Consider the following 26,484-nt stretch of genomic DNA (forward strand, 5'->3'; position numbering starts at 1 on the left):
AATCTGCTCTCTCACTGCATTGCAGCAAGTATCCTACTCGGAAGCAAGCAGCAGAGGAAATAGCATGGTTTTCTGACTCTTCTCTTGTCTGCTCTTCACAGGTCCATGCAACTGAAATAGGAACTCTTTCTATTACTGTTTGGATGTGGAAATGGAAGTGTAAATGGAAGTTTCTAGTCTCTCCTATATCAGTAGATTTATCATTCACAGGTGAGAAATATCTCTTTTATTCAGAAAAATAATAGTAGTAATACAAACCGAAATTAAAATGAAACATGAACAATTATTCAAAAAATAGTCAACTTAATGACATTCCTGCTCCCTCCCCCCAATAGGTAAAGAAATAAAAGCAATAAATAAATAAATAAATAAAAAACAGTGAGTCTCTCTTATGCAACTGATTTGTTGTCCCTCCTGGCAAAATGGTAGTCTTTGCAGCTTACTCCTCTGTATCCAAAGAGAGCTTACAGATGAGCCTCTGTCAGAGAGACCACCAAAAAAGATAGGCTCCTGTTAGACATTTCTATCAGACAACACATTTGGATGTATCTCCAGAATCCTCAGATTTACAAATGCATTTATATTAAAGTAAGTCTCATTCTTGTATTTATTCCATAAACAATTCCTTGTTTCAACAAGGAAGACTGGTTGAATTAATGTCATTAGTGCATTACCGACTTGATCGTGACAAGACACAGTGCCAATTCTTCTCTTTGAGATGAATTATCTCTACCACCACCATGTTCTGACACTATGATGTTAAGAATCAGGAGAGCAACAGCTGTTAAAAACACTGTCACTTTCAAAAATCTCTCTTATTAAAAACATAGGATTTCACTCTCATGGATACAGAAATAGTTCCACTTTTACACAGCAAGACAATCTCCTCTAAGTGTATGCATATACGTACACGATAATTGGACAACACAGAAGCCAGAGAACTCATTCTGCAATTCATGGAACATGTTCTTGCTTACATCTGGTAATCTGAACTTTAATTGAAATTATTCCATTTGCTTTCAATCACCACCATACTTACTTGACAGCCTGGTAACCCCGTATCTCTACCATACAGTGGAAATGGACCTCTATCTGAGGCTTTTCCTATAAAAGAAAGACATGTGAAATTAGAATCTTTTTAAAGTTGATTGTGCATACATAAAATTTATAAATGTATATTCTAGAAAATCTGCTAGCAGAGTAATGTTACAAAAATTAAGTTACATAAATACAAGTAGGCTTCTAGATCTGTGCTTATCACAAACAGCACTACTGTAGTAGACGACATACTTACCAGATTCCATTTCTTACACAGCCAATCAGTAAGAACAAACTACTGCAATTTTTTGGTTGTTGCTAAGTTACCCCATCACTGTGTTGAAATAATAAGGGCAGAGGCTCAATACAACTTTACTTCCAATATCGATGAGCAAAGGTTGGAACACTTTTAGACATTTCTCCTTCCTTCACAGAACTAACACACAGACAGTACCATCTTAGGTGATACATAACCTAAGCAATAAAATTTAAAAAATACATAGGCACAAGAAAAAGGAACAAAACCAAATTCAGAATGAAAAAACACACGCTAAACTTAAACCACAGTTGAATCATTGAGTTCTCAATACTCATAACCCCTTAAATCCTCAAAGATCTCATCACATGTAAATGAAATTTGTAGCGGCCCTCAGATGTTGCTAGATTATAAAACATTAGTAATATGTTTGCCAATTTGGAAAAACTACTTAGTGCTGTATTTGTTGGTTGGGCCACCAAACTGAAATGTTTGTATATTCAAGTACAGTGTGAAAGCTCTCCAGCAGAGCTCACAGCTTTATCCATCTTCACTTTTCTTTTTTTTTTTTTTTTAAAAAAAAAAAAAAACTCTCCACTCAATCATGTCAGGAATCAGGCAGTCATCAAATATGCATGTAATAGAAAATAGCAACTGCATGGAACGCCCTCAATTATGACACTGAACCTAAGAACCCCCCCAGCATATTACCCAAAGGCAAGCATTAATAAACCATGCTACCTATCTATTCAAAGCTGCAAAATATTTGAAAGATTTCAAAACAAATGCCATCTTAGCCAAGGAGGAATTGCCTTTTCCTGGATATGGATATATGGCTATGTAAGCTGTCCAGTCCTCCTAAGAAGAACAAGGAGCCTTTCTTAGACACGTCCACTTCAGTGGTAAATAGCTCCATCCTACTGCATTTGCACTTCTGGAACAGGGCCTCATTTTCTTTTCCGGATTTTTTATCTTATTGCCAAAAATTCCTGCCACTTCATAAGTGGGAATACTAAAGTTTACTGTTTACTTAAAAAGTACAGCTTGGGTAAGTGAATTTGGCGCTCTTAGAGCAACATCTCTGCAGGACTCTGGTCTCGCTAACTACAGGTGGCCTGGTCAACAACAGCTTGCTGGAAAACACGGCAGTACTGCTGGAACAAAGGGAAGGAAAAAGTGAACATTTTTCTGCTGCAGCAATTTGCCTCTAACTACCGGGCACCAAGCAAATAAAATACCTAGCATGCGAAATTATATGAGTAGCATGAATCATGCTGTTCAGATTAACCGAACTCAGCATTTTCTTTCCAGAAAATGAGAATCTTATATCACATGATAAACAACTTCGACTGCAGTATGCAGTATTCCAGGCAGGTTTTAAAGCAAGTATTTGTACAAGAGTCAATTTCAGAGATTAGAAAAAAAATGATTTAAATTATCATTTGCATAACAAGCCAGAAATTGCTAGATAAGAACACCCAAAATTGTGTTATTTCAATTTTACCACTTTAAAAGTTTGGTAGTTCCATTCTAAAGAAAGAAGCTGCCTCTAATATCCCTAGCTATGATCAGTTTGGTTCTAAAAAATAATCCAGAGATGTCAAGGCTCCCTGATGCTGCGCTGCCTAAGTATTTATCAAGAATTACTGCTAGAGCAAGTTAACATTTAACCTGTGCTCCAGCAGCTAACCTTTTCAATTATGAGTTTGGAAAGCAACCTAGGATCAAGTACAAGACTGTATCCCAAGCAGACACCCAGTACAAGCACTCAGGTACAACTCCAGCCTGCAGCAGTTCTGTGCCATCATTGCAGAAGCGAAAGCTCTGCCTCTCTTACAAGGCAGCACCGCTTCACTTGTCACCAGGTTACATACACGTGGGCTCTGTATGCCAGAGGTTTGCTTTCCATCCAGATTTGAATTATACAGACACTGTTGAGCTGTCTGTATATATAACCAACTCAAAATAATTGAGTTGGTTACATACACAAGTCTTAATCTGCCTAGGTCAGCTCACAAATCATTTGACTCTTTCAGTAACTTGGCATCCATTTGCCTTTTTATTTTTTTCTAGTAAATTTTCAACAACCCAAACTTCCATGATCTAATTGCTACCTAACAGGCTTACAGACCAGCAACTACAGATTTAAAAGAAACTAAATCAAGAAAATCCCACTAAGCATTATAACCACACATCTCCTAACTTTATCAACTTAAACCCTTGACACATTCGGTACCAATTCCAGCATTAATAGGCATTTAGTAAATAATTGTTTTTCTCCTGTTTAAATACGCTATGCTCACAACTTCATACGGCTTTTGAATACTGCAGAAGGAGCTGCAGTCCACCATAAATCTATCTGTGGAACAGCTGTGCAGCCTAAATACTCTTAACACCGAATGAACTGAAACAGCAAGATGCAAAGTGACAGTCAACTGCAGACAGCACTACATTAACTCAGCTGAGGGCTGCTCCGAGTGAATGTGCTATAAATGCCTGCCAGTAGTGAAACGGCATTCACCCACTGTTTCTAGATAATGCTTGGTTTACGAGAGGATGACAGAACATAACTCTGCAAAAAATTACTTCGATTCACACAGAATTAACCCGTTAGAGACTACAGAGCTGTGCACTTCACAAGAACGGATTTGCTCAGCAGCATGTAAAGTGCCAACGTTTTTTAAACGAAGCCACGTCTGCCATCCAGTACGAAATGAATGCCACAGTGACCACAGCTGGCAGCTGCTCCACTTGTCAGGCAAGAAGCACGTACCCACCTTGCACACAGAACAAGTTTTCAGTGATTTCTGAAACAAATTTTAAATCACGCTTCTTCCTCATTTCATCACTGATCACACTTAACTGGCCCAGCAGACAGCCTGCCCAAAGCCACTTTCTAACAGGATATTCTCAATACCTCGGAGGATCTCCCCCTATCGGGTGCATGTTTTTGTTTCTGCACTGAAGTATTTCACACAAACACATGCCCGCATGTCTCAGGTCTATGTTGGCAACAGCTTCCTGGTTGCAAGGATAAAGAGAAGGCCAGCTTTTCAAACACCCAAAAGAATTTCATCGTTATCAATCACTACCTTGAATCTTAAAAAATTCCCACATGGCTAAAATGCTACCAAGTTGGTGTTGGGAGACTCAGAAATCCATTTTTACAGTGCTTTCCCCCACCTCCCTGCCCAGTAACTGAGTGTCTTTGTTACCCACAGAATTAACACATTCAAATCATTTTTCGTATTCAGATCCACAACAAGCAGGAAATTGCAGGAACTGTACTGGCAGGTGCATATGGATGACGTAAGAAAAATGTTCAACACAATATTTAAATACAGTTTCCACACTTCATATTATTCCCAACTCATCACAAAATGGAAATGAAGTATGAAAAATATACAGAATACCATCCTTGCTGCTACAGTACAGATACAGTTTTTGAATTTTATTATTTTTTTTAGCATTAAATAAAATTCTGACTCAAGAATTATTTCAGTAGGGTGATAAAATTTGATTTTAAAAAAAGCACAAAAACAGCCTCACTCCTAAAGTTTTGTTTCCTGCCTTCTTCTTAGAGGTAAGAATGACTGACGCTTGCAGGCAAAAATTACTACTACATAGAAATTCTGTGATTCTGTGATATCTGGACATTTCCCCCAGCACTGGAGGAATCATTTCTTCATTTTCTACAGGCCTCCTCATTCTTAGAGGATTTCACACTTCTAATATCTATATTCCATCTACAATCTTTTCCCTAGTATTTTAAAAGTACACATTCCACATCCATACACAAGGATTACAGGCTTTTTTTCCCCTCACAATGCTTGTGACCGAAGCTCACAGAAACGAAACAGATCTGAAGCAACGCAATTTGAAGAAGGTGCTTACAACAAATGACCTCCTATTCTCGTCACAACAATTTGTTCAAGTGTTATTGGCTAACGTGTGCCAAGCACGCTGCTGGCGACACTGAAGATGTTTAACAAGGCAGTGCCAACAAGTGCAGCTGCTGGACTAGCAGCACCCTCCTCCTGTTCATCCCAAGCCAAATTACTCACTCGGCTATGAACAATGAAGCAGCAACACAGGAAAATGCCAAGTGCTAGTGAGATTAGTGATAAACTACAGGATCCCTGCAGAGGTCAGTGATTAGCAGGTCCCCGCTTGTAATCACTTTCCTAACCCAGCCTTTATCTCATCACACGCTCCATCTTAACTCAGGCTTCTTGTGACTGGAAGCAACTTCCCAATCAATAATCCTTGAACTCTTGGCAAACACATCCATGCTGTCTTAGCTTTTCATAAAGTAAACCTACAAAACATCAATTGCCTGAAAATGTTCAAAGTTTTTGTATTGGGAGTTAAGATTAATAAGCCTTTCATGTGTAACAAAATCACTTCACTGGAAACTCTCGTAATAAAGTAGCAGATCAGAGGAAAAGTACGAACATTTTTAGCCAGGAATGCCATGCCAAAGTGCTGATCAGCATTGCAGTCTACACAGGTAATGGTAAGACTGTCAGTCTACATGTTTCAGAACAACGGATAAGCAAATTGCATGCTTATCAGACTTGAACTAGGGGAAACATATGTTTTAGATTTTTCCCCCCTTTTCTCCCTGCTGTAATACCTTCTGAAACCAAGTTTCCCAGAAGGGACGTGATAGGGTTTAGCAAAGCTTGTTTTTAATACTAGATTTGCCCCTTCCTTCTTTCTTTGCTCAAAATTTTGAAGGTCCGTGATCCTACAGAACAACTGTAACATTCCACAAGAAGTAAAAGATTATGGTTTGCAGTGAGATTTATTCAATTTACATGCCCAGTCTCATATCTGCCAGAAGTTTCCTGTGATTCTCCATGCCATACATTTTCTTTTGTAAGACAGCTTTATACTTGTATTATGCAGTTCTATTACTATCTTGTCGTATTTGGAGCAAATATTTTTATACCTACATGATGCAAAGTATGGGGAATCTGAAGCTGGAGTTACCTGGAGTCAACTTCCCATTGTAACAGCTGGAATTCAGGAACAACGCTTTAGATAGCAAAAACTAAATTACTGCTTTCATTGACATTTGGAAAGGACCATTTGGAAAAAAGCATTTTTTTCCCTGTGCTTTCCAAGGATTAGAAAAGTTCAGACGTTTTTATACTTAAAATTGTGAGGGCATTTGCAGATGTCTTTCACTGTAAGAACTGTACTGATTGAACTGACCAGGCAATAAGTCTGGGTACTTGAGGCATTAAGCACAGAAACCAAGGGATTTCTCACAACTTCTTTAATGCAATAATTTAAAAAGAAATAATGTCAGTGTGTGAAGTGGCATTAAAGAACCTGCTGCACAAAGACATGCCTTTGACACTTTTATCCCATTGATTTGTAAGTACTTCTAAGAGAAGATGGAATACTTTGTCAGTTTGAAAAGTACTCACAGATCTTATGCTACAAAAACAATTTATTAACACTCATATGTACTTCAAATACACAGGAGCTAAAGGTAGACTAAATCACACGTGGTATTTGGACTGACCCTGTGAACTAGTAATTCATATGCTCGTGTCAAACTGAGAAGGTTTGTCCCATCAGTGGCTGATGTATGCAGGCTCCTTCCTCAGCACCACTCCTATCCCCCCACTCACGAGGCTGACGCTGTCCTAAATAACAGATCAAATCTTTGCAATGCTGTAAGGGACCGAAGTCTGGCAAGAAGATACACATGAGTAACTGAAGACAAGGGGGAAAAGAGGGAGTATAAACCTCTTAAACGAAGAAAGAGCTTTCTTCTTCTCCCCTGAGCACGCGTGCTATCTGTGAACCAAATAATTCTCGAATAGCTGTTCAACATACATGTATCTACTTTCAATTCTCCATGACTAGACTTACCCTAAGCCTTATCTTAAATAATGTTACCGCTCTATTAACCTGTAAATTTATAGACATATCATCCAGTGGGAGAAACACACTAACCATTACTGCGCTAAAATGCTAAAATTTTACTCAAAATTCAGGAAATTGGGAACGTACGATACCTAGAAGACCATAACCAAATGGTGTACGCGCGTGAGTACACACACGTTTCCCAGAAGTGACAGGAAGGTGTTTTGTACCCACCTCATCTGCCACCCCATGTATTCCAGAATATCCAAACACCTGCATGCTGTCTACTGAAGTACTACTCTGTTTGCTGTCTTCTTCATCTCATTCCTAAGGATTTAAAGTTCTCAGGCACCAACCAAAGTTACCACCTACAGCTAACTTGAAACACATTCCCTTCTCTCCTGGTATGGAAAAAAATTAATCAGGTTCCATCAGTGACTTTGAACATCAGGTAGGTTCTTAAGTCTAAAGTGAAGAGGACTTAAATATGTATATGTGTATATATATATACACATATATATATTTTGATTTATTTATTTTTAATTGGGAATTAATAGAGAATCCACACTTCACAACAGAATGCTACACCTGTTTTTGATTAAAAGATTTTGGTAACACTACATGCTACAAATTGCTATATTTCCTTTTTTTTTAAAAAAAAAAAAAAATAAAAATGTAAAAGTTACTTCTGGAGGTATCTACAGTTCCTCTCACATCCAAGATCTATTCATTCTCATTAAACTTGACAAATTAGCTTTGTCAACAAAGATTTTCTCTCCCCCCATTCTCTCTCCATAAACACATGCACAAACTCGGTAAGCATTTATAACTGTCTTCCATACGACAAGGGGCAAACACATACAGTAGCACACTGTTGTACAAAAGTTTTGGAAGTACTTATTTGGATGATTTGCTCAACTTATTGATGCTTCACCCATCACAAGCAATAAATCCAATCCAATCACAGAGGTTTATAAATTGGGTATTCCTAGATTGTGGTCTCCAGATTAACAGCAGCTGCTGGATTGTAAAACAAAACAAAACTAAACTAAAACAAACAAAAAAAGAAGAGCAGAAAAACGACAACAAAGCACTCATGCTAAAATCGCATGCAGTTTTCTTAAGAAATCCAACGCTTTCCCCAGTACTACTATTTCACGAGAACAAGTTCTTCAGGCACCACAAAGCAAATTATCTGTTAAAACAGGAGGAGCAAAGACTGTTTGAAATCATATCAAACAGTTGAAGGAAAACATGTGCTCACTGTTTATTTTTGGAGGTGAGACAAGTAGCATTCTTGATAGAGAAAGAAAAAAAACATTTCCATTAGATATCATAACACTCGTGGGAATGTGCCTGAAGAAATGTTAACAATAATATCCCAGGTCCAGACATAGCCAAGGTGAAAGCAAGTCCCCTATTTAAAAACACCAAGGAACTTGGTGTGCTGCTCAAAGTACTAAAGAATACAACTTCTCACACAGCAGATTTTTGTAAAGTACCTGACTTGATACACTAAAATATTTTTACCAAAAAAGCCCGACTCAATAAAGACATTATTATTTTAAAATAATAATACATTAAGGGATTAACAGTCAGGCACCAGACAAGGCTTTAGAATACAATTGTGAACAGAGAACCATCACTAAATATTTCTCAGTGACTTGAGCATGACTCAGAACTCGTCTTCATATTTAGTGGTGATGTTTCGGGGGTATGTGTCAGGGTGTGTGCACATGGTTGTTTTTTTTTGGTTTATTTGTTTTGTTTATCTTGATGTTTTAAATGAGTTCCTGTAAATTCAGAGGTGGTTGGCAGCATAAAACAACTGAAGACTGATACAGAGTGTTCTGAACTGCACTGTAGGAAGCAAGGTGCCTTTCTATTCGGCCAAGTGCAAAAAGACACCCACAGGACAGAGCCATGGGCCTCCAGCCTCCTGTTTTCTAGCTAGATTTACCTTGGGGAGGAGGGTGCCTGCAGGAAGTTGCCATGTTCCAGCATTTCCCTAATCCTTCCTGTTGGCAAGCCTCAGAAGCCTTCACCAGGCACACCAGCTTTCACAAATCCCATGGGGAATCTGCCCAGGCATTGAACAGGAAAGCTCAAATGGTTAACTTGGGGTTAGGAACATGTGGTAATGGTATCTTTAGGCAGGGCTTGCTTCACCTGCAGAAGAAATGGTATCAGAGAGACCTGATAGCAACGGCCTCCATACCTAACTAGGAGCTTCCAAGACAGGCAGACAGCTCCTTCACTGAAGTACAGTGCTGGGAGGACAAGAAAACCCACACAAATGGAAACAAGGAGCAGTTCAGGCTTGCTATAAACTCGGAGGTGCTGTGCATCCTCCACCCTTACAGGATTTCAAGGCATGACTGAAAAAAGCCCTGAGGAACCTGATCTGACCTCAAACTTGACCGTGCTTTGAGCAGGACAAGGATCTGGAGCCCTGCTGAGCCCCCTTTCAATCTGAATGATTCTGTGATTTTATGGTTGCTGTGATCACCTTCTCTTCGCTGAAATCTACAGAACTGTTGCCTTCAGCACAGCACTTTCCACCATGGTTTCTTTAAATACCTAGATTCAAAGACATCACATAGACCAGGATGATCCTCCAAAGCAAGCATTCTAGTATTAAAACAACAAAGTAAAGAAGTCAGCAAGAAGGATTCCCACTGGCTTCGCTAGACACTGAAATGGGCCTTGCAGTAACCCTTGATTCTGAAATCCTGCAACAGGCAAATCCTTCCAACGTTCTCTCACTCAAGTCAAATTACTTCTCCTCCAATTCCGGTTCTCAGCCCCCTCCCAGACAACGACTTTATACTTCTGTTCCTGTATTACTTTCTCTTTACCTCAAAATCCCATACTTAATTTTTCCTCAACAACACAACGTAAGCAAACCAAACTAATTTTAAGACTTCCAATTGAACTGAATTAATTCCCTTCCTTCATTACCTCATACAACTTACTCATACTGACTGCAAACGCAGCGGTGGATTAAAGCAGACTGTGTATTGAACTGTACCAACTGGCAGCTCCGTGCTCCTTTTCTGCCTTGAGAGCTCTCAAATATCCGTTCTCTGCAGCAAGTTTGGTCATTTTTGCTATGCTGTGTGGAACAGCAAATGACGCTGAATAACGACCTAAACTATTGTGCTCAGAGCAAGCCATCTGAAAAGGAAAGGCAACAGACAGGACTACAACTGTTACGATACATGTAGGCCTCTCCATTTTCAGATTAAAAATTGCACAGTGAAACATGGACTGAGAGGCATTCCACGCTACAATTATATTTTACAACTCTCACTACTTCTACATTAAGTTAATTCACATGTGTATTCTAATACAAAACCGAAGTAGTACTGAGGTCATTTAAATTGTTGCACTTTTACTTTTAGGGTTATATTCACAAAGTCTATTTTAAGAACTGCTTTGGAAGCAACTGATGTTTTATGCAGCGAGCTGCTATTTTCCCAGATGAATAGAATATCCATTCTTTGGCTCACAGTTTCCATGACACTAAAAACAAAACACTCATCGGCACCAACTTTGTGTTTGATGGTAAATGCAGCTGCAGCTCGCAACGGCTCGCCGTGTACCTCAGCCCGCCTCTAGTGAACAGAGGCACCGTATTTCCCCAACGCAATTTCATTGTTTTACAGACAAGCCCTTTCTTGCCAACCTCAAACATTTCAAACCCTGCTGGTGTTCTGTCTCGAAATGAGGAGTTATTCAGTTCTGCGAGTAGTGATACTAATGTGAAGTTTTCCAAATTACTGAACAAAGTATCAAAACCTTGGGTAACAGGAGCTGTTGCCCCTATAGTAATGAGGGAATTTTTAGCCTAAGAATGACAAAACTCCCACTATTGCAATTCAAACTCACTTGCTTCAAGTGAAATGCTGAATAAAAATATTGAGGGGACCATTCTAAATCTGGTAAATGGAACAAGTCACCTGGCAGTTCAGCAACTGGGAACAGAGCTCAGCCTTCAGTCCTGCTGCTTTCCCCTACAGGAGCTCTGAAGTGCACACACATCTTCAGAATGAAGGACACCATGAGGAGACGGTCTGCTTCTTTGGAGAAGACTCCTATGAGCTAAAAATCTAATCCTACCCCACATCATACAGCTCTTCATCCGCTGTAGATTTAGCTGAAGTACATTGTGACTCATCTTTTCACACCGTGTAGCACAAACCTTGACTCAATCACAGTTGTTTGATTCTAAAAACCATGTTGAAAACAGGAGCTAAACAATTCTCCATACTTATTAGAAGTATTTTTAGGCACCAATTCAGTAAAGCAATTAAGCACTTACGTACTTAGAAATATATGAATGAACTAAATTCAGCAGGGACAGCTCATATAATTTAAACTATCCACTTCTGAGAATACTGGTGGACTGACGACTGATTAGAGAAATCTGGCAGGAAAATAGGATGTGTCATCTCATTAAGTCTACTGAAGGTACTTCTAAAAAAAAATTCAATGTAACATATCAATAACAACCATTTTACAACTCAAGGGAAACGCTATTTTATTTAAGACAGAAACTAATTGCTTTAAAAACTTACAGACCAAGATCCTTTTCCATTTTTGCCATAAAACACAATGGTAATGTACCCTCCTCAAGCAAGGAAACAGAGTCCTGGTCACAGCATTGTGTTCAAGGACAAGAAATTGGACAAAATTTCCATCTCTAATATTGAAATATGGCAAAGAGAACTTCCCAAAGAGAGGAAGGAACAGGCATGGGGGCGTCCTCAGCCCATGCAGTGCCCCACCTGCCTTCCCAGACTGCTATCCCCATGTGGGGCAGGAGCCCGTCATGGGCACTGCAAGAGACGCAAGGTCCCATGGAAAGCATCCCCACCGTTACACAAATAAAGCAACGGGAGCTCTAAGCTAGAGGCATTTCCTCCTCTCAAGAGGAAAAGACTCCCCCCCAACCCACCCCAACCATGGTCTGCAAAAGTATGTAACAGTGAGAGCTATTAAGTGGCAGAAAGGCTGTAGCAACACTCATTAATGAATTACATCAGCAAACCAAAAAAATAAAGCTCCTTACACCCAAACCTCTGACTGCAGCTTGAGGCTGAGCAGGCCCCTCAGGATCAGCGTCACAGCGGCTTCCTTTCAGAGCCCAGGGGCAGGCACAACCCAGCTCTGCTCCGTACGTTGCTGTAGATGGCCCTTCTGCTGAAGGCCTGCTGGACTTCTGCAACACCTTTACACTAAAGCATTAACAGGACTGGATCATCAGTGTGCTCCCTACAGGCCTACAACCCTACAGATGTCAGAGAAGTGATGCCTGCTTTTGGAGCTTTTCCAGAAGGTAAATAAAAACCACACACACACACACACAGTTTTCTCATTGCCAATGCAGTACTTGCAGATTCCCAGAATATTGCTGCCTGTGTAACTACTAGCTGTAAATCCTACTAACTGGAGTGTAACTATGATGCAGGTAGTCATTACCGTAACCTAGGAAGAACAGCCATGCTATTTTGTAAATACAGTCCTGTAGAAATTCCTCGGTGGGTCAGCAACTACCAATACAGAACGTACATACTGTCTGTGAAGTTTCAGTTTTATTAAGTGTTGGGTGAGGCTTTGACTCTTACTTTCCTTGTGAAGCCAACAGAGAGACGAGAAGTCCAGAAGCTGGTAGAAAGTCAACTTCCTTTACTGGTCCTGGAAAGAATTTCCTTATCTACAGGTTTTAATTCTTCAAATTTACAGCAACACTGGTACATATTTCCCTACCTTCTTGTTTCCAAACAGTGAGCCATAAATTAGAGGGATCCAATAGCCAACTGGCATACTAGGTATGATGCTGTGCTTCTCCTAATTCCAGTATGGAAGAAGGTAGCGGTGTTGATTTTTTTAAATGTTGAAAACCTATCTTGTGTTTTCCTGGGATTGCCCATCCACAACTGCAGTGGTAAATGAGACTTCATAATAAGAATATAACCAATAATTTAAGTCCATAGGAAACTGCCACCTGGCTGTGATTACCACACATTGAGCCTGTTATGCAGGAGGAAGATGAATGAACCCAGAGCTTTTTGCAGTATGATGTGCAGCATCAAAAACTAAAAGAAACCCTGTATCTTCAGCTAACGCAGATCTTAAAAGGTCCATAGTCAATGATCCTTTTTATTCCTCCCTCCTCAAAAGGAGACACTTCCTGGCTGTTTACCTGCTCAAACTCTGGATGATGATTAGAGACATCAAACTGGGATGCCAACCTGTGAAGTCAGCAGTGGGGCACATAGACTGGACAGACACACAGTATCGATGAACACAGCCAGTATCCCTCTTCCCAAGTCAGGAATCACGTGTCAGGAACCACATCCTCTCCATCTGCTTAGGTACTTACCTCAAAAGCTAATTAAATAATTAACAAATTCATACCCATGTGATAGCGGTTCAAAGGAAAAAAAAACAAAACACAACTATTTTGGATAAGGAAGGTCAACTAGTAAAGGTCCCAGACTGCTGTTTTAAATGACTGTCCCAAACAGATATTCAAAAGATGCCTGCTTTTCAGGCAGCAAACCACCTGACATTACTTGGAGTGTAACTCAATCACAAGCACACAGGAACATGAAGCCACCCTGTGTAGCTCCATCTGAAATCCTAAATGTGGATTTATGGCCCTGATCCTTCACACAGCCACATACGTGCTTAACGGGATTATGCGTGCCTCAAGTCTCACGGATGGTGAAGTATTTGTAAAATTCAGAGACAAAACTTAGGCACACAAATCATTCAAGTGCAAAACATCAGACTTGTGCAAATGTTATGAAGTGTAAACAAAAACTAGTATAATTCCCACTGTATCAGATAATCACTGAAATGAACTATTTTAACAGCATTTTACTTGCTTGCATCACAAAAGGATTTCAGATTTTTTTCCCCCTTCTAAAAGAAAACAGAGTACCATCAGAGCATCACCGAAGTAGCAGAGTGCTAATTAGAGAAGCGCTCACTTTGCTTAAGATAAAAAAGCCATCATTATTCAGTAAAATAACAGAACTGGTTCAAAGAGCTTTTTTTACATTATCTTAAAGCCTTATGTATTTCTGGAACTGGAGATACACTGAAATATTTTGAGAAGTGAAGCCAGTTCAGGTATTATTTGAACAATTGTGTATGTGCGTGTGCACATGGAACAACTCCACCTATGTTTTAGCATATCCCAAACAGTTCACCTGTGCATATGCAGTTCCACGGAGATTTTACTCATCTGAATAAGACCCATTCTTTGTTTACTACTTTTTAGTCTTTTTTTTTTTTTTTCTTCCTCCCCCAATTTCAGGCAGGAAATAAAAAGAAAAGCAACTCTTTTATGTAAAGTAAATCCATCTGGATGTTTGCTGCATCCTATATTATAAACTTGTGATCCCCAACCAGAATGAGTTATAGTGAAGCTGCAGGCAAAATTGTCTCCATATACCACAATCCATTATCCCTGTCAAGTTAATGTTCCATGTTGAGCCATATGGCGTGGGTACGCACTCAACAAAGGAAATTCCTTAAACTTGTTATAATCAGCACTTACAGTCGTCCAAAAAAACTGACATAAACAGCTTTATTGTGTTTTGTGCATTTCAGTTGATATCCATGACAAAAAGAGGAAGCTTCAGGAAAAAGAGGGAAGGGAGGGGGTGGGGGGGGTAAAGTTGCAGTAGTAAAAGGGGGGAGGGAGAGAGACTGTACATTTCATAATTACACATTTTCCTTAGCAAGTGATTTTCAATTACAATGAAGCTCAAGGCTCCTGACACTGATACACTGAACCAGATTAACAAATAAATGAGAACCCTACCTCGATACCTCATATTCAGCGCACAGAAGAAATGCTATAGTTTCAAAGTGCCTGACTCACATACAGATTCTCAATTAAAAAAAATTCTATCATTTTTATTCCTGACTTTGGAGAAAAGGTTTTCCTTCAGCTGTTGTATAATTACTACAAATTTAACAATCCTTCATTAACAATACAGCAATTTAACTAAAATATCTTTCTATGCATTAAGCATAGGTCACAGCTGAATTAAGGACTCCCAGAAGCCTCTGCTACCTGGCACAACCCATCACATCAAGCCTAAGTCAAGGTACAAGTAGAGCAGAACTTCATTCCAGCCCCCGCAGTGACAACAATAAAACGCTGAGAAAACACACTATCAAATACTGAACTCAGCATCAATTTCTGTTAATTACAGCCTTGTCAGCAACGTGATTATTCAAACAGCTCATGCAAATGTTAATGAGTCCTTATTTGCATATTTATTTTTTCCTTTGTTGAAATGTCATTGATTATTACATTCTACAATGATGAATGCTGCTGATGATGTGCTCTGATATGTAATTAGTCATTAAGTGGAATGAATAGATCAATTATGAAAAAGGAGTGAGATTAAGAAATATCAAACAAGACCGCCCAATGTAACTATAGAATTTTTTTTAAAGGAACTAAAATAATTTCTTGGCATTTAAAGTGCAACATCAGTAGTTTTCAATAAATAAACTACTACTTTTCGGAGGTTAAATAAGATCTTCCACATGCACTGCTACTTTGATAATCTAATTACAATAGCAAAGCGCTTTTGTAAAGCACTAAGAATTCTGCAAAGTAATGCACAGGTTTGGGGGGCTGGTCCCTCCTCGGTTTTTTGTTCTTCTGTGGGTGTTTTGTGCTCCCCCCCAAGCACAACACAGACTATCTGGTCTTTTACCAGAACTGAACAAGAACGCGAGGACTTGCAGCAACTCCACTTTGTTCTGAAGGCAAAGGCTCGGCTGCCTTTCGCGACTGCTTGCTCTAACTACCCACCAGCGCTCGCTATTTGCGGATGAAGGGGAAATAGGAGAGAAGAGGAAGGAAGGAAAAAAAAAAAAAAAGGCAACAAAAAACCACATTACTGCAGACCAGATGGGAACATTCCACATGACCAAACCAATCAATCACCTCGGTGGGGCGCAGGTGCAGCACAGCCGTGGAGCAACACACCATTTCACAGTCTATCGGGCACAAACACATGGTCACCAATCAATGGCACCCCGAGGACCTGGGGGGGCTCTCTCGAGCCTTACTGGTCCATGCCTGATGACTTCATAATCACACATCATTTCATTCACTGGAGGATACGAACCAGCATTCTAATAACCTTCCCTGGAACCCGCCACGTCGCGCATATTAATAGAGCGCCGGGAGAGCTGCGGCTGCCTTCCCGCTGCAGCCCGAGCAGGGCGGGCGAGGAGGAGGCAACCTGGAGCTGAGAACTTCTGCTTCAGACCAGGATCAGTGGCAGCACCGCTCCTCTCGCTGAAATAAGCTGTGTATAACGCTCACGCCTTCCGCACGGCGACTGTTAAACAATAGGAGGCGAGCCGAGAAAAAGGACATAGCAGGAGGAAAATCAATGCAATAATGGGCTTCTGCATTTGGCGATGTGGTAGATAAAATTCTGCAATGAGCAGAACCCCCATTAATGAAAAAATCAAAGTTAAAACTAAAATCTATATGCTTTCCAATGCGTCTAATGAAAGAAAGGGTTTAATTTCTTTTTGAAGCAAACATTACAGATGAGGTTAAAAACAAATAAGGAGAATTACACAATTTGACGTGTTCAGGCCATATTTAGACTTGAATCCGAGCACTGTTTTTGACTAGATTTTGGGATAATTTGAAAATCACAAATGTTTGTTTGCATTTGTATTCCTGATGAGCATAATACACGTTACCGAGAAAAGGATGTGGAGGGATTTCGGCCAGAGTTTATCACACTGTAACACGACATACTGTCACTGTTAAAAAGATATTCAGGAAACAGATGTGATAGAGTGCATCGCCTCTTGCCATTACATTTTGGTTTGGGGCTGCAAGTCCCATGAGTTACAACCGAAATGTAAAAAAAATGTACTATTAATATGCTGTTTTCAGGTGCAGAATTCTGCAAGCACCCAGGCAGTTTGGACTCGGCCATGGGATATCAAAGCCAAGAGCTTAGCCTTGGTTTTGTTTGTATTAAGTTGAGTATAGAAACAGCAGACTCCAAATTATACATCCAAATCATGCAAGTTTGATGTGCAAACCACACCAACTTTTATGCTTTCAGGCATAAATTGCTGAGAACTATTTGCAGAAATAACTGAATCCTCTACTCCAAAAACTGCACGTGCCAAAAAGGCAGATTCACACTCACTGCTGTCAGACAGCAGAACACACAAGGGTTAAAGAACAAACACGAGTAACATCAAAGGAATATTCACCTCCTTTTGCAGAATATATGTCGGCCAACAGCAGTTCAGGAAGTGTTCCCTCTCACCAGAATACAAAACCCATTAATCAATAAATCATTAAATTAAGGGCCTGATGCCCAGTTCTATTCTGGGCACTTACAGAATGCTAATTACTGGCGTATCTGGGGGAACATACAGCATTAAGACCAGAATATATTATTTAGTACAGTAAGTATTAGATTAAATTTAGCTTTTTTTTTTTTTCAAAGCCAGTGGAAAAAAAAATTAAAAATGCAATCTAATGAATTAAGTACTAATATTAGTCACACTTCATATGCAACACGAGGGCAAGCTGATGGTTGCGCTACAAGACTTGACATTGCCTTTTCAAAGACAGAAACCTAACAGCTGGAGACATTCACAACAGAAAGGACTACGAGAAGTTTGACAAAATCTCATCCAAAATGAAAAAAACACACCACACTTGGGAAAGCTTGAAGTTACCTGCCAACGTTAAGCACCAGGGAGAACAAGGGGACAGCTAGCACAAGTGTGCAGGCCAGTCTGCACCTCGCACCTGCTTGCCCTGTGTGAAACACTACATGAGCAAACCCAAGGAAGCACAAGCAAACTGTAAATCCCTGTGCTTCTGTGTCAGCAGTCATAGGTACACCCAGATATTAAACCTCCTGTGGTCATTAAACAAAACTGAGCCTCTTTTCTCACTTACTACCGTGGGAAAGTAGTGAGGTTTTACTTTAGCATGTGATATTATACCCAAAAAAGCTAAGATGGCTCAGCTCAACACGTGGAAACCAGAGCATAAAAGGTAAGATTTTAAGAGAATCTTCTAAAGAAAGAGTTCTGTAAGATAGCAAAAGGTATTAGTACTTGCTAGCAAGAGGATTTCTACTAAAAAAAAAAAAAAAAAAGCATGAAATGCACCAGAAAAAAAATTAAGTGAACTTCTGAAAACAATTTAAAAGAAACGCATGGCATAAGTACCAGGGATCCAAATGTTCAGGATATACAAATTATAGCATAGACTGTAAGGACATCAAGAAAACAAAAAAGGATTTAAACTAGTTTATTCAATAAATGAGGGAGTTGGATTGGAATTTTAATCTGTAAACTAAACAATGCACAGTTCCAAGACATTTCCTAGAGCAAAGGGCTCCTGTGAAGATGTGCTTATACTATGATTCTTATCCCTGTAATACACAGAAACAAAATTGAGAAAAACATGATATATAACTCAAAAGTGTATCATATATACATTAATAAAAAATATTTTTAAGATGTTGCTTTCATTTATTTACTGAGTAAAACTAGAGAAGCAGCAGCACTGTGTTTGGAAAACAGAGACACAAGTTAATGAGTAAAACAGTTACCAAAAATTTCATCATGGGAGCACAATGGTAACTGGCTGTACAGTTAACATGAAATAGCTTTCTGTAAGAAGCATTCACTTACAACACCAGAAATACAGCAAAATTAGTATTTCTAATAGAGGTAAAGTGTGCCAGAACTAGCTTATGACAGTTGATAGCTAAGACAAAGAATTTCACGATTTTGTGATAACAAACGGGTTAATAAGACAAGGTCAACGTATATATTACCATTGTAAGCGAAAGATTATCATTTGCTGGGTATTTAAGAAAAAGCTTTACAAAACACATACAGCAATTAAAATAACAAAACCAAACCATAGCTACAATTACATACGCATTTCCCTCAGTAAATTCAAATCTTAAATATTCACATCCAAAGAAAATCTGTAACATTACTAAGAATGTTCTTTAACTACTATAGAAATGCACAAACCCAGCTAAAACTGATGCTTTTAAGTTTAGATACAAGCTACTACTTCACTGGTCCCTTTTACTTTATCACCTACACCAACATTACTCAACTTCATCCATGGTCAACAGAAGCTACTCATTTTCTGTTTTCCTTAACTGCATTCCTTACGGTCAGCTGTTAGTATCAATCTGTCTGATTTCCATTCAAGCCCCACAGCTAGATTCATTAGAAAATATATATGTATTAAACCTTGGGCGGGCATAACTGGCTTTGACTTCAAAATAAGTATTTCTATTACTCATCACACTGCACTTTCACGTATTACACACAATTTTCATACCAATACAATTTCTTCAGTGTGACACAGATGACACATACTCAAGAGTTGTCAGATACTAAGTAGCAGATACTAAAAAAAAAAAAAAGCTAAAAAAAATTAAGAAGCTAATAAAAGCAAAAACTTTTAATGAGAAAAACATTCTGGAAAAGGACTAAGAAAGCATCCTCCATCAGTTAAAGTTTCATTGCAAAGAAAAGTTCAAATTACGCTGAGACTAATTTAAAAAAATAAAAAGTACAAGGAGCATTTTTTTAATATTTTATTATAATGTATACTGAGCTGGTTCTTAAAAAGAGTTGTTATCTCTTATATTCTCAACAAAAAGAAGGGTTTTTACATTACAATAGATATGGTACGTATGCTACTCAGAGATGTTCTCTATTTGAAAGCTGTTCTTGGTGAAGATTTTTTTTTTTTTTTTGGAATACTACCCTTCTTGCAGAAAACAAACAGAAACAGTAATAGCCCTGAAAAAAAATAGGGAGGAAAAAAAGTCTGTGGAAAAACGTTTATTTAGATCTGTCTTCCAAACCTGAAAATAAATGATGAGCTCTTCTGGCAATGCCTATTTAAGGAAAAAAAAAAAAAAAAAAAAAAGGGTAACAGGACAGAAAGGCGAAAGGCAGCACAAGTTAGGAAAGGATTTTCTGTGTGCTAAAGTGGATGAAATACAGCCATCCAGTAATGCACGGTTACATTTCTGTCCCCTTTTTAAGTCACTGCAACAGTCTAGTCAAGAAGAACAGGAGGATTTTCTTAAACGGAGTGAGTAACGAAGGCAAACAGCTACCTCTTCCTCCAAAACATCATGACAATAGATATTGAACATGCTACAGAGGCAGTTAGAGACCCTGTTCTTCAGCGATCACATAGGAATAAAACAACAACACATACGTATCGTCAAAAAGACAATGAAAAGCAAAGAGGAAGGAAGGACAGGAAAACAAATAGGATAAATAAGGAAAAAAAAAAAAAAGAAGAAAACTCAACATTTATTTGCTCTTTCCTAAGCCTCGCTGCTGACATACTGTTTCTAAACATTCGCAAACATAGTGAGGATGCATCTTACCATAACAAAAGTCAGTGTATCTAGTGTTAGACCACTGAATGGGAAAGCTGAAGAACTGGATATTAATTTAAGTTTGCCTGCTACAGATTTTGATCCATTGAAAAAACAAATTGCATTAAATGCTACAAACATCAGGCTACATTTTAAAAATCTTCCTAGTATGGTCCCCCAGGCTCCCTATACCAAAGTAACCGAACACTTTATGGAAACTGTTGACCAGATACCTGTTTAGCATCTTGATACTTCAGTTTGTATCACCAGCCATCACTAACCCCATCTTACAGGCCAATGCAACCAACGAATACCCAAATGGAGACACAGTCAGAAAAGCCATGAAAATTAGTACCTTTTTTTTTCCTCTCTTTTCTGTGTGTTTTGTTTTCGCGACAGAAAAAGAGAAAAAAGGCAGGAACACATATATGAGATAGCATCCTGCAGTTACAATCACTTGACGTGATTCTTGTAACAAATTAAGCAGAAAGAAGTTTAAAATGATATTGGCTTTTTAAAGTCAAGCTGATCCTCTTTGTGCCTTACTTCTGATTTTGGTCAGCAGTAACCTTGGCATATGTACTCATATGATGCACCTCCTCTTCACACTTTACTCCTAAACATAAAAATAAAATGTGAAAAAGTTTGGATTTAGTACTTTCTGAACTGGTCACACAACAGTAAGCTCAGATGGCTAGCCCAACCAAACATCCCTAGGGAGACACAGAATTACCCTTGAGACTTTGTGAGCAGAAAATCTTGAGGCAAAGTGATTCATCATGTGTGGCAAGATGACTGTGACATCTAAAGCTTCTTGCCTTGAGCAGCATGGTACATGCTACAAGGGATCGCACACATTCTGAAAAGCATCCACGGCACATCTCTGAAGCCTCAGTAAAAGAGACACGCTTTAAATAACAAAATAGTGGACACTACAAAAAAGCCTACGTAAATTTGTTTTTTTCCAGTGGGAAAGTATGAAGTCACCCTTCAGCATATGTGAACCCATGCTGCTGTTCTAACCACAAAAACAAGCTTTTTTTTTTAAACCCCTTTTGCAGTCAAACTTACTCTTTCAGTCTCCTCCAGTGTTACTAAGCCATAGCCTTGCACATTTGTTTAGCCATTGGCTGTCAATAAATGATCATTTTTCCCATTTCAAGCTTTTATTATCCCCTAGTTTTTCTAACACAGACCACGTTATTACACCTCCATTGCAACATGAGAACAAACAGCTTTGATCTTCCAGACCCAGCTTGCAGTCATCTGTCCTTCCAAGCAGGACACTGTTCTGCACGGCCCCTGCTCAGAACAGGCACTTAATGACCACTTCTAGGATGCAAAAACACTTAAGCCAGAACAGAAGCAAGACTTATCTACGTAACCCGCCCACAGCATTGACCAGTAACAGGGGTACAGAGAAAAAAAAAACACCTTGAACATGAAGAATGGCAGATATGCACTGAATTTCACGTCAGATGTTATGTCCAAGTAAGTGCCATGCAGCAACAAGAGTACACTACCACCAGATGTACAAATATTTTCGTTATATTTAAGATGAAGGAAATAAACAGAAAATGTACCTACTAAGAGCAATACAACCGCACAAAAATAAAAAAAGCCCTTAAAAGTCAGAAAAAGGAAGAAAGGAGGAAAACAACGCCAGGAAAAATGCTGACGGGCACCTGACTGCGGAGCCTGCTGGAACCGCTGCAATGGAAGCAGCGTACGGATCCAGGGGACAAACGGTGCAGGTTTAACTGCACAGTACAGCTACCACAAGAATTACACTGTATAGATCTGAGGATAAACGATTCTGTCCAGAATATACACATATACTGAACAGAAGTATTTATTACTGTTGTGCACGTGGCTTCGTGCCAGATAGCTGTCAAACAACACAACAACATCGTACAGTTGTTCGGCACTCCAGCCTGAAATCATTGTGAAACATGCACTGTTTAGAAATGGTCACTGAGAAATAAAAGCAGCGAACAAAAAATTAAAGGAAATGCAACCAAGCACCACAAAGACAAGCCCTTCTCCTACCACCCTCCATTATCAATAAAATACTGCCCCAAGCCATGTGCCACTGGGCAAGAAGAACGCAGCAGCACGAGGTGAACCGAGCGAGGCATGATCTAGGAAATCCAGATTGTGCTCTCACAGCTTACCCATCTGAGTGCAGAAACGGGATACAAACTCAGATGCCTGAAAAAAGAACTGGCATGTGGACTTCTCCACTTTGTTATTTATGAAGGAATATTTTAAACACTAGTAACTCCAGTGACATTTATCTTAAGCTTAAAAACATCAATCCCAGAAGATGTAAGGAACAGTTGTTTCAGCGATGGTAAAGTATCTGAACAGATCATTTACCACAGAACACAGCACTCCCCCCCAAAAAAAAACCAACAATCTCTCTCCTGTCATTGGGAGGAAAGATTTGATTCACTTCAGGCAAAAGGATGACATTTCCAAGTCCAAATACAGACAGAACTATCACAGAAAATAAGCGAGAGTATAGTTTCTCATCCTCCGTAGCTGCATGAATTTCACTACCTTCCATAGTTGAAGCTCTGTAACAACACAACACAATGACCTGGAAATAAAAATGCCTCTAAAATTAAAGAAAAACAAAAACTGGAGGAAGCTACGAATATGAAAAAAATCTCCTTTTTTGGACCAGTAGATAGAACATTACGGTGTTCTAAATGATTTCGACGGTCTAACAAGCAGATGAGCTTCTGCAAACTCCTCAGCAGTGTGAAGACAATGTGATCAGAATATTCTTTGCAATATTTTGTGAGACGATGATACTTTTAAGATAAAAGGCATTTCAAAGTTTGATTCTGTAATGAACTTCATTTTCTTAAATTTCTATTAAAGCAGGCCAATCTGCCTGTAGCTTACTGGGAAATACCTGAGGACTCCAAATAAGTACATAAGTAAATAAAATCTGAGGTGACAGCTTGTAATGGACTTGCAATTTGCGAAACAAATAAATGATGCCATAGGAAAAAGATTTTACTCTAGATACAAAATACTATTTACCTGAGATAAATAGTGAAGCAAAACTTTCCTTTGCCCTCATTATGCGGAAAATGTACTTAAAACTGTAGTACCATGATAAAAGAACGTACAAGTACACTTTCATATCTCTGCAGAACTTTTTCAACGTGCTATGAATGTATTTATGCTGCAGTCATACACTCAGGTATTCAATGTACACCCCGGGGATCAGTCTTGAAGTTATAACTCCAGCAGCGTTACCAAGTCATGCCTTACTCTCGAGTCCTTGGCCTTCTCTGCCCCTTTAACCAGAGGAGAAATTTTAAGATGTTTTATTTGTACTGCATTTGTGCCTAAGTGCCAAGTTTAGTGTACAGGGCCCTATCACACTGGGAAGCAAACTAAATTTTGTTACAGCTGTTGTGATGATAGTACTGTTTTTGCACATGGGTTGTACAATCCCAATTCCTTAGATGAGAAGTCTGACTAACCACAGAGCATATTACTTGGGATTTCGCCTGCAGGATTTGCTAGTACAATGAGAACATATTTTCCACGCTTCCTGTAGGATTGTGTTTTTTTTTTCCCTTGTCTGTATACTAGGCACAAAGAAACGTTCCCAGGAAAACAACAGGAACCATAAATCCCAGCCATCAAATCTCAGGTGTTGTCTGCCAGACAGGCAGCAGGTAGGTGAGAGGACAGGAGAGAGGAAGCCCAGAGAGCCCCCCGCAGGTGCCTGGCACAAGCTGAGCCACTGGCAGCAGAGCAGAGAAGGAGGGCAGGTGGTGGCAGAAAAAGGGACCAGGTACTGCGAGCAGACTTCCCTATAGAAGCACGTGGGTGGTTTGTAAGGGTAGCCTGAAATACACAGCTGAAAGGAACAGACACACAGCTTCCATCACCTGTTCAACAGCTGAGAACATGTGTGGTGATGTGATTCGGTTATCACAACTGCATCGTGGCCACTGCTGTCCAGCAGCCCGATGCCCTTTAAGTCATAGGATCACAGAATATCCTGAGCTGGAAGGGACCTACACGAAGCATTGAGTCCAAGCCCTGGAGCTCCAGCCACCTGTGGACAGGACTACACAATCGGATTGACAGGCATTTCCAAGAGGAAAAATGCTTCTTGTGGACAAAGTTAAGGAAGAACAGGAGAAAAAAATTCCAAGGAGTAAAAAGCAAGACTCTGTACAGATAAAAAAAAAATTGCAGGACACGTGACAGAAACCACAAGCTTAGCATTTGTTCTCCTTCAGCAGGAGACTGGGAGGCAGTGAGCAGCTGAGGCACAGCCCCACGTGGAACAAGGTACGTACGAAAGCTGATCCTGAGAGCTTTCCTCAACAGAAGGTCAGCCAACAGTTCGCACTTGCACCCAGCATTGGAATGGGCACATTAGTGAGAACTTCCAAGGCAGAACTGGTTGTAGCAAACATACAAGATGATTCTGTGCTCTTGGTTCTCACCTATCTTTACGACTTATGAAGAGCTCATGGCCAGAGCTCAGCAGTTCTAACAAAGACAGTAGAGTCCATCTCAACTTGCTTCTAAAGCAAATGCTGTCATTTCTTTCCCCTTTCAATTAATTTTTATTTATTTATTCACTGTTGAACATAAGGCTACTGGTTTCTTCAAAGGAATCCCAGCAGCAGGAATCCCACCCGTTTCTTTGAGCCTGTATATTCACCTGTATGCTGGTGATACAGAGAAGGATAACGAGGCTTAGAGTTCTCAAATAACCAAGCCCGTGGTCCTCAAAGCGACCCTGCATCTGGATGCCCAAGAAATGACTGCTGGGAATTTCCAGCTGCCTTGCTGGGATACGGACATGCATGAGAGTGACAGGAGCCAAACACCCATTTGAAAGCAACAGTGCTGCTTGCCTTTAGAAAGCCATGAAGAGCCAGCAACCAGCAAAGCCTCGCACATAAAGCAAGATCTTGTTGTCGCTTAACACAAATGATGCTGATGCATGAGGAAGAGATGCATGTTTCTCTGGTCTTCAGCACATTTCTGTTGCAAGATTTTCATACGCTTGCTTTTCAGAAAGCGAACTTTGGTGCAATACTGAGCTGAAGTGGAGGCGTCCAGATACTATTATCTGAAGCATTGCACACCTACGCTGGCCTATAAGCCTAGAGAAAAGTGCAGTGGCCCCTCACAAAACCAACAGTATTACAGGCCATATACCAAAAGGTATGTAAAAAATCAAATTTTATCTGTTGAGCAATGGCTTGGTCAATTTGATCCTTTTTGCTTTTCCCTCTGAGGTATCTATGTATCTAAACAAAGGCAGGTTTCCAGCAGCAACAAACATTTGACTCACAAAAACCAAGTCTCTAAGGAAAACTATTAACAACTTTAAATATTAATGCAAATACTGTAATGCTCCAAATCACAAAAGCCACTTGTTTTGGCACAAGCAGCCTAGTTACAGCATCGTGGTTGATCAGTTCAGAATTTAATCGCTGGACACAGGCGGCTGAATTTGTTAAAAACTGGACTGCTAGCAACTGACAGGCTACAGCTACATGCACGCGAGAATGAAAAAATAATGGCATGAAATGGAGAGCAAGTAAATGATTTGTATGCACCTGGCGATGAACAAACATCTTCATTGCAAGACAAAGACAAGCCATGAAAAATTACAAAATTATCTTTTAATCACCAATGAGCGTTCTACAGTCTCCTATTTGAACAGGATAATAGTTATTATGTAGATCCCTAAGCAAGTGCCTCATGGGGAAGTTACATCAGCAGTACAGGAAAGAATCCTCCCCTCCTCCCTTGTCCCTAGAAAGGAGCTTGGCGCCTTCAGACAGACTGAAA

General features: G+C 39.6%; 1 protein-coding gene across 7 annotated transcripts in view; it reads right to left on the reverse strand.

The window, feature by feature from the left end:
* TCF12 (transcription factor 12) overlaps positions 1 to 26,484 on the reverse strand; it is a 158,617-nt gene that overhangs the window by 67,295 nt on the left and 64,838 nt on the right. For all 7 annotated transcript variants that reach the window (XM_068696249.1, XM_068696250.1, XM_068696248.1 and 4 more), the window contains one exon: positions 1,040 to 1,104. In XM_068696249.1, the coding sequence (XP_068552350.1) occupies positions 1,040 to 1,104 (65 nt within the window). The remainder of the gene's footprint in view (positions 1 to 1,039; positions 1,105 to 26,484) is intronic.

Source organism: Anas acuta, chromosome 12 (genome assembly GCF_963932015.1).
Source record: "Anas acuta chromosome 12, bAnaAcu1.1, whole genome shotgun sequence".
Lineage (NCBI taxonomy): Eukaryota > Metazoa > Chordata > Aves > Anseriformes > Anatidae > Anas > Anas acuta.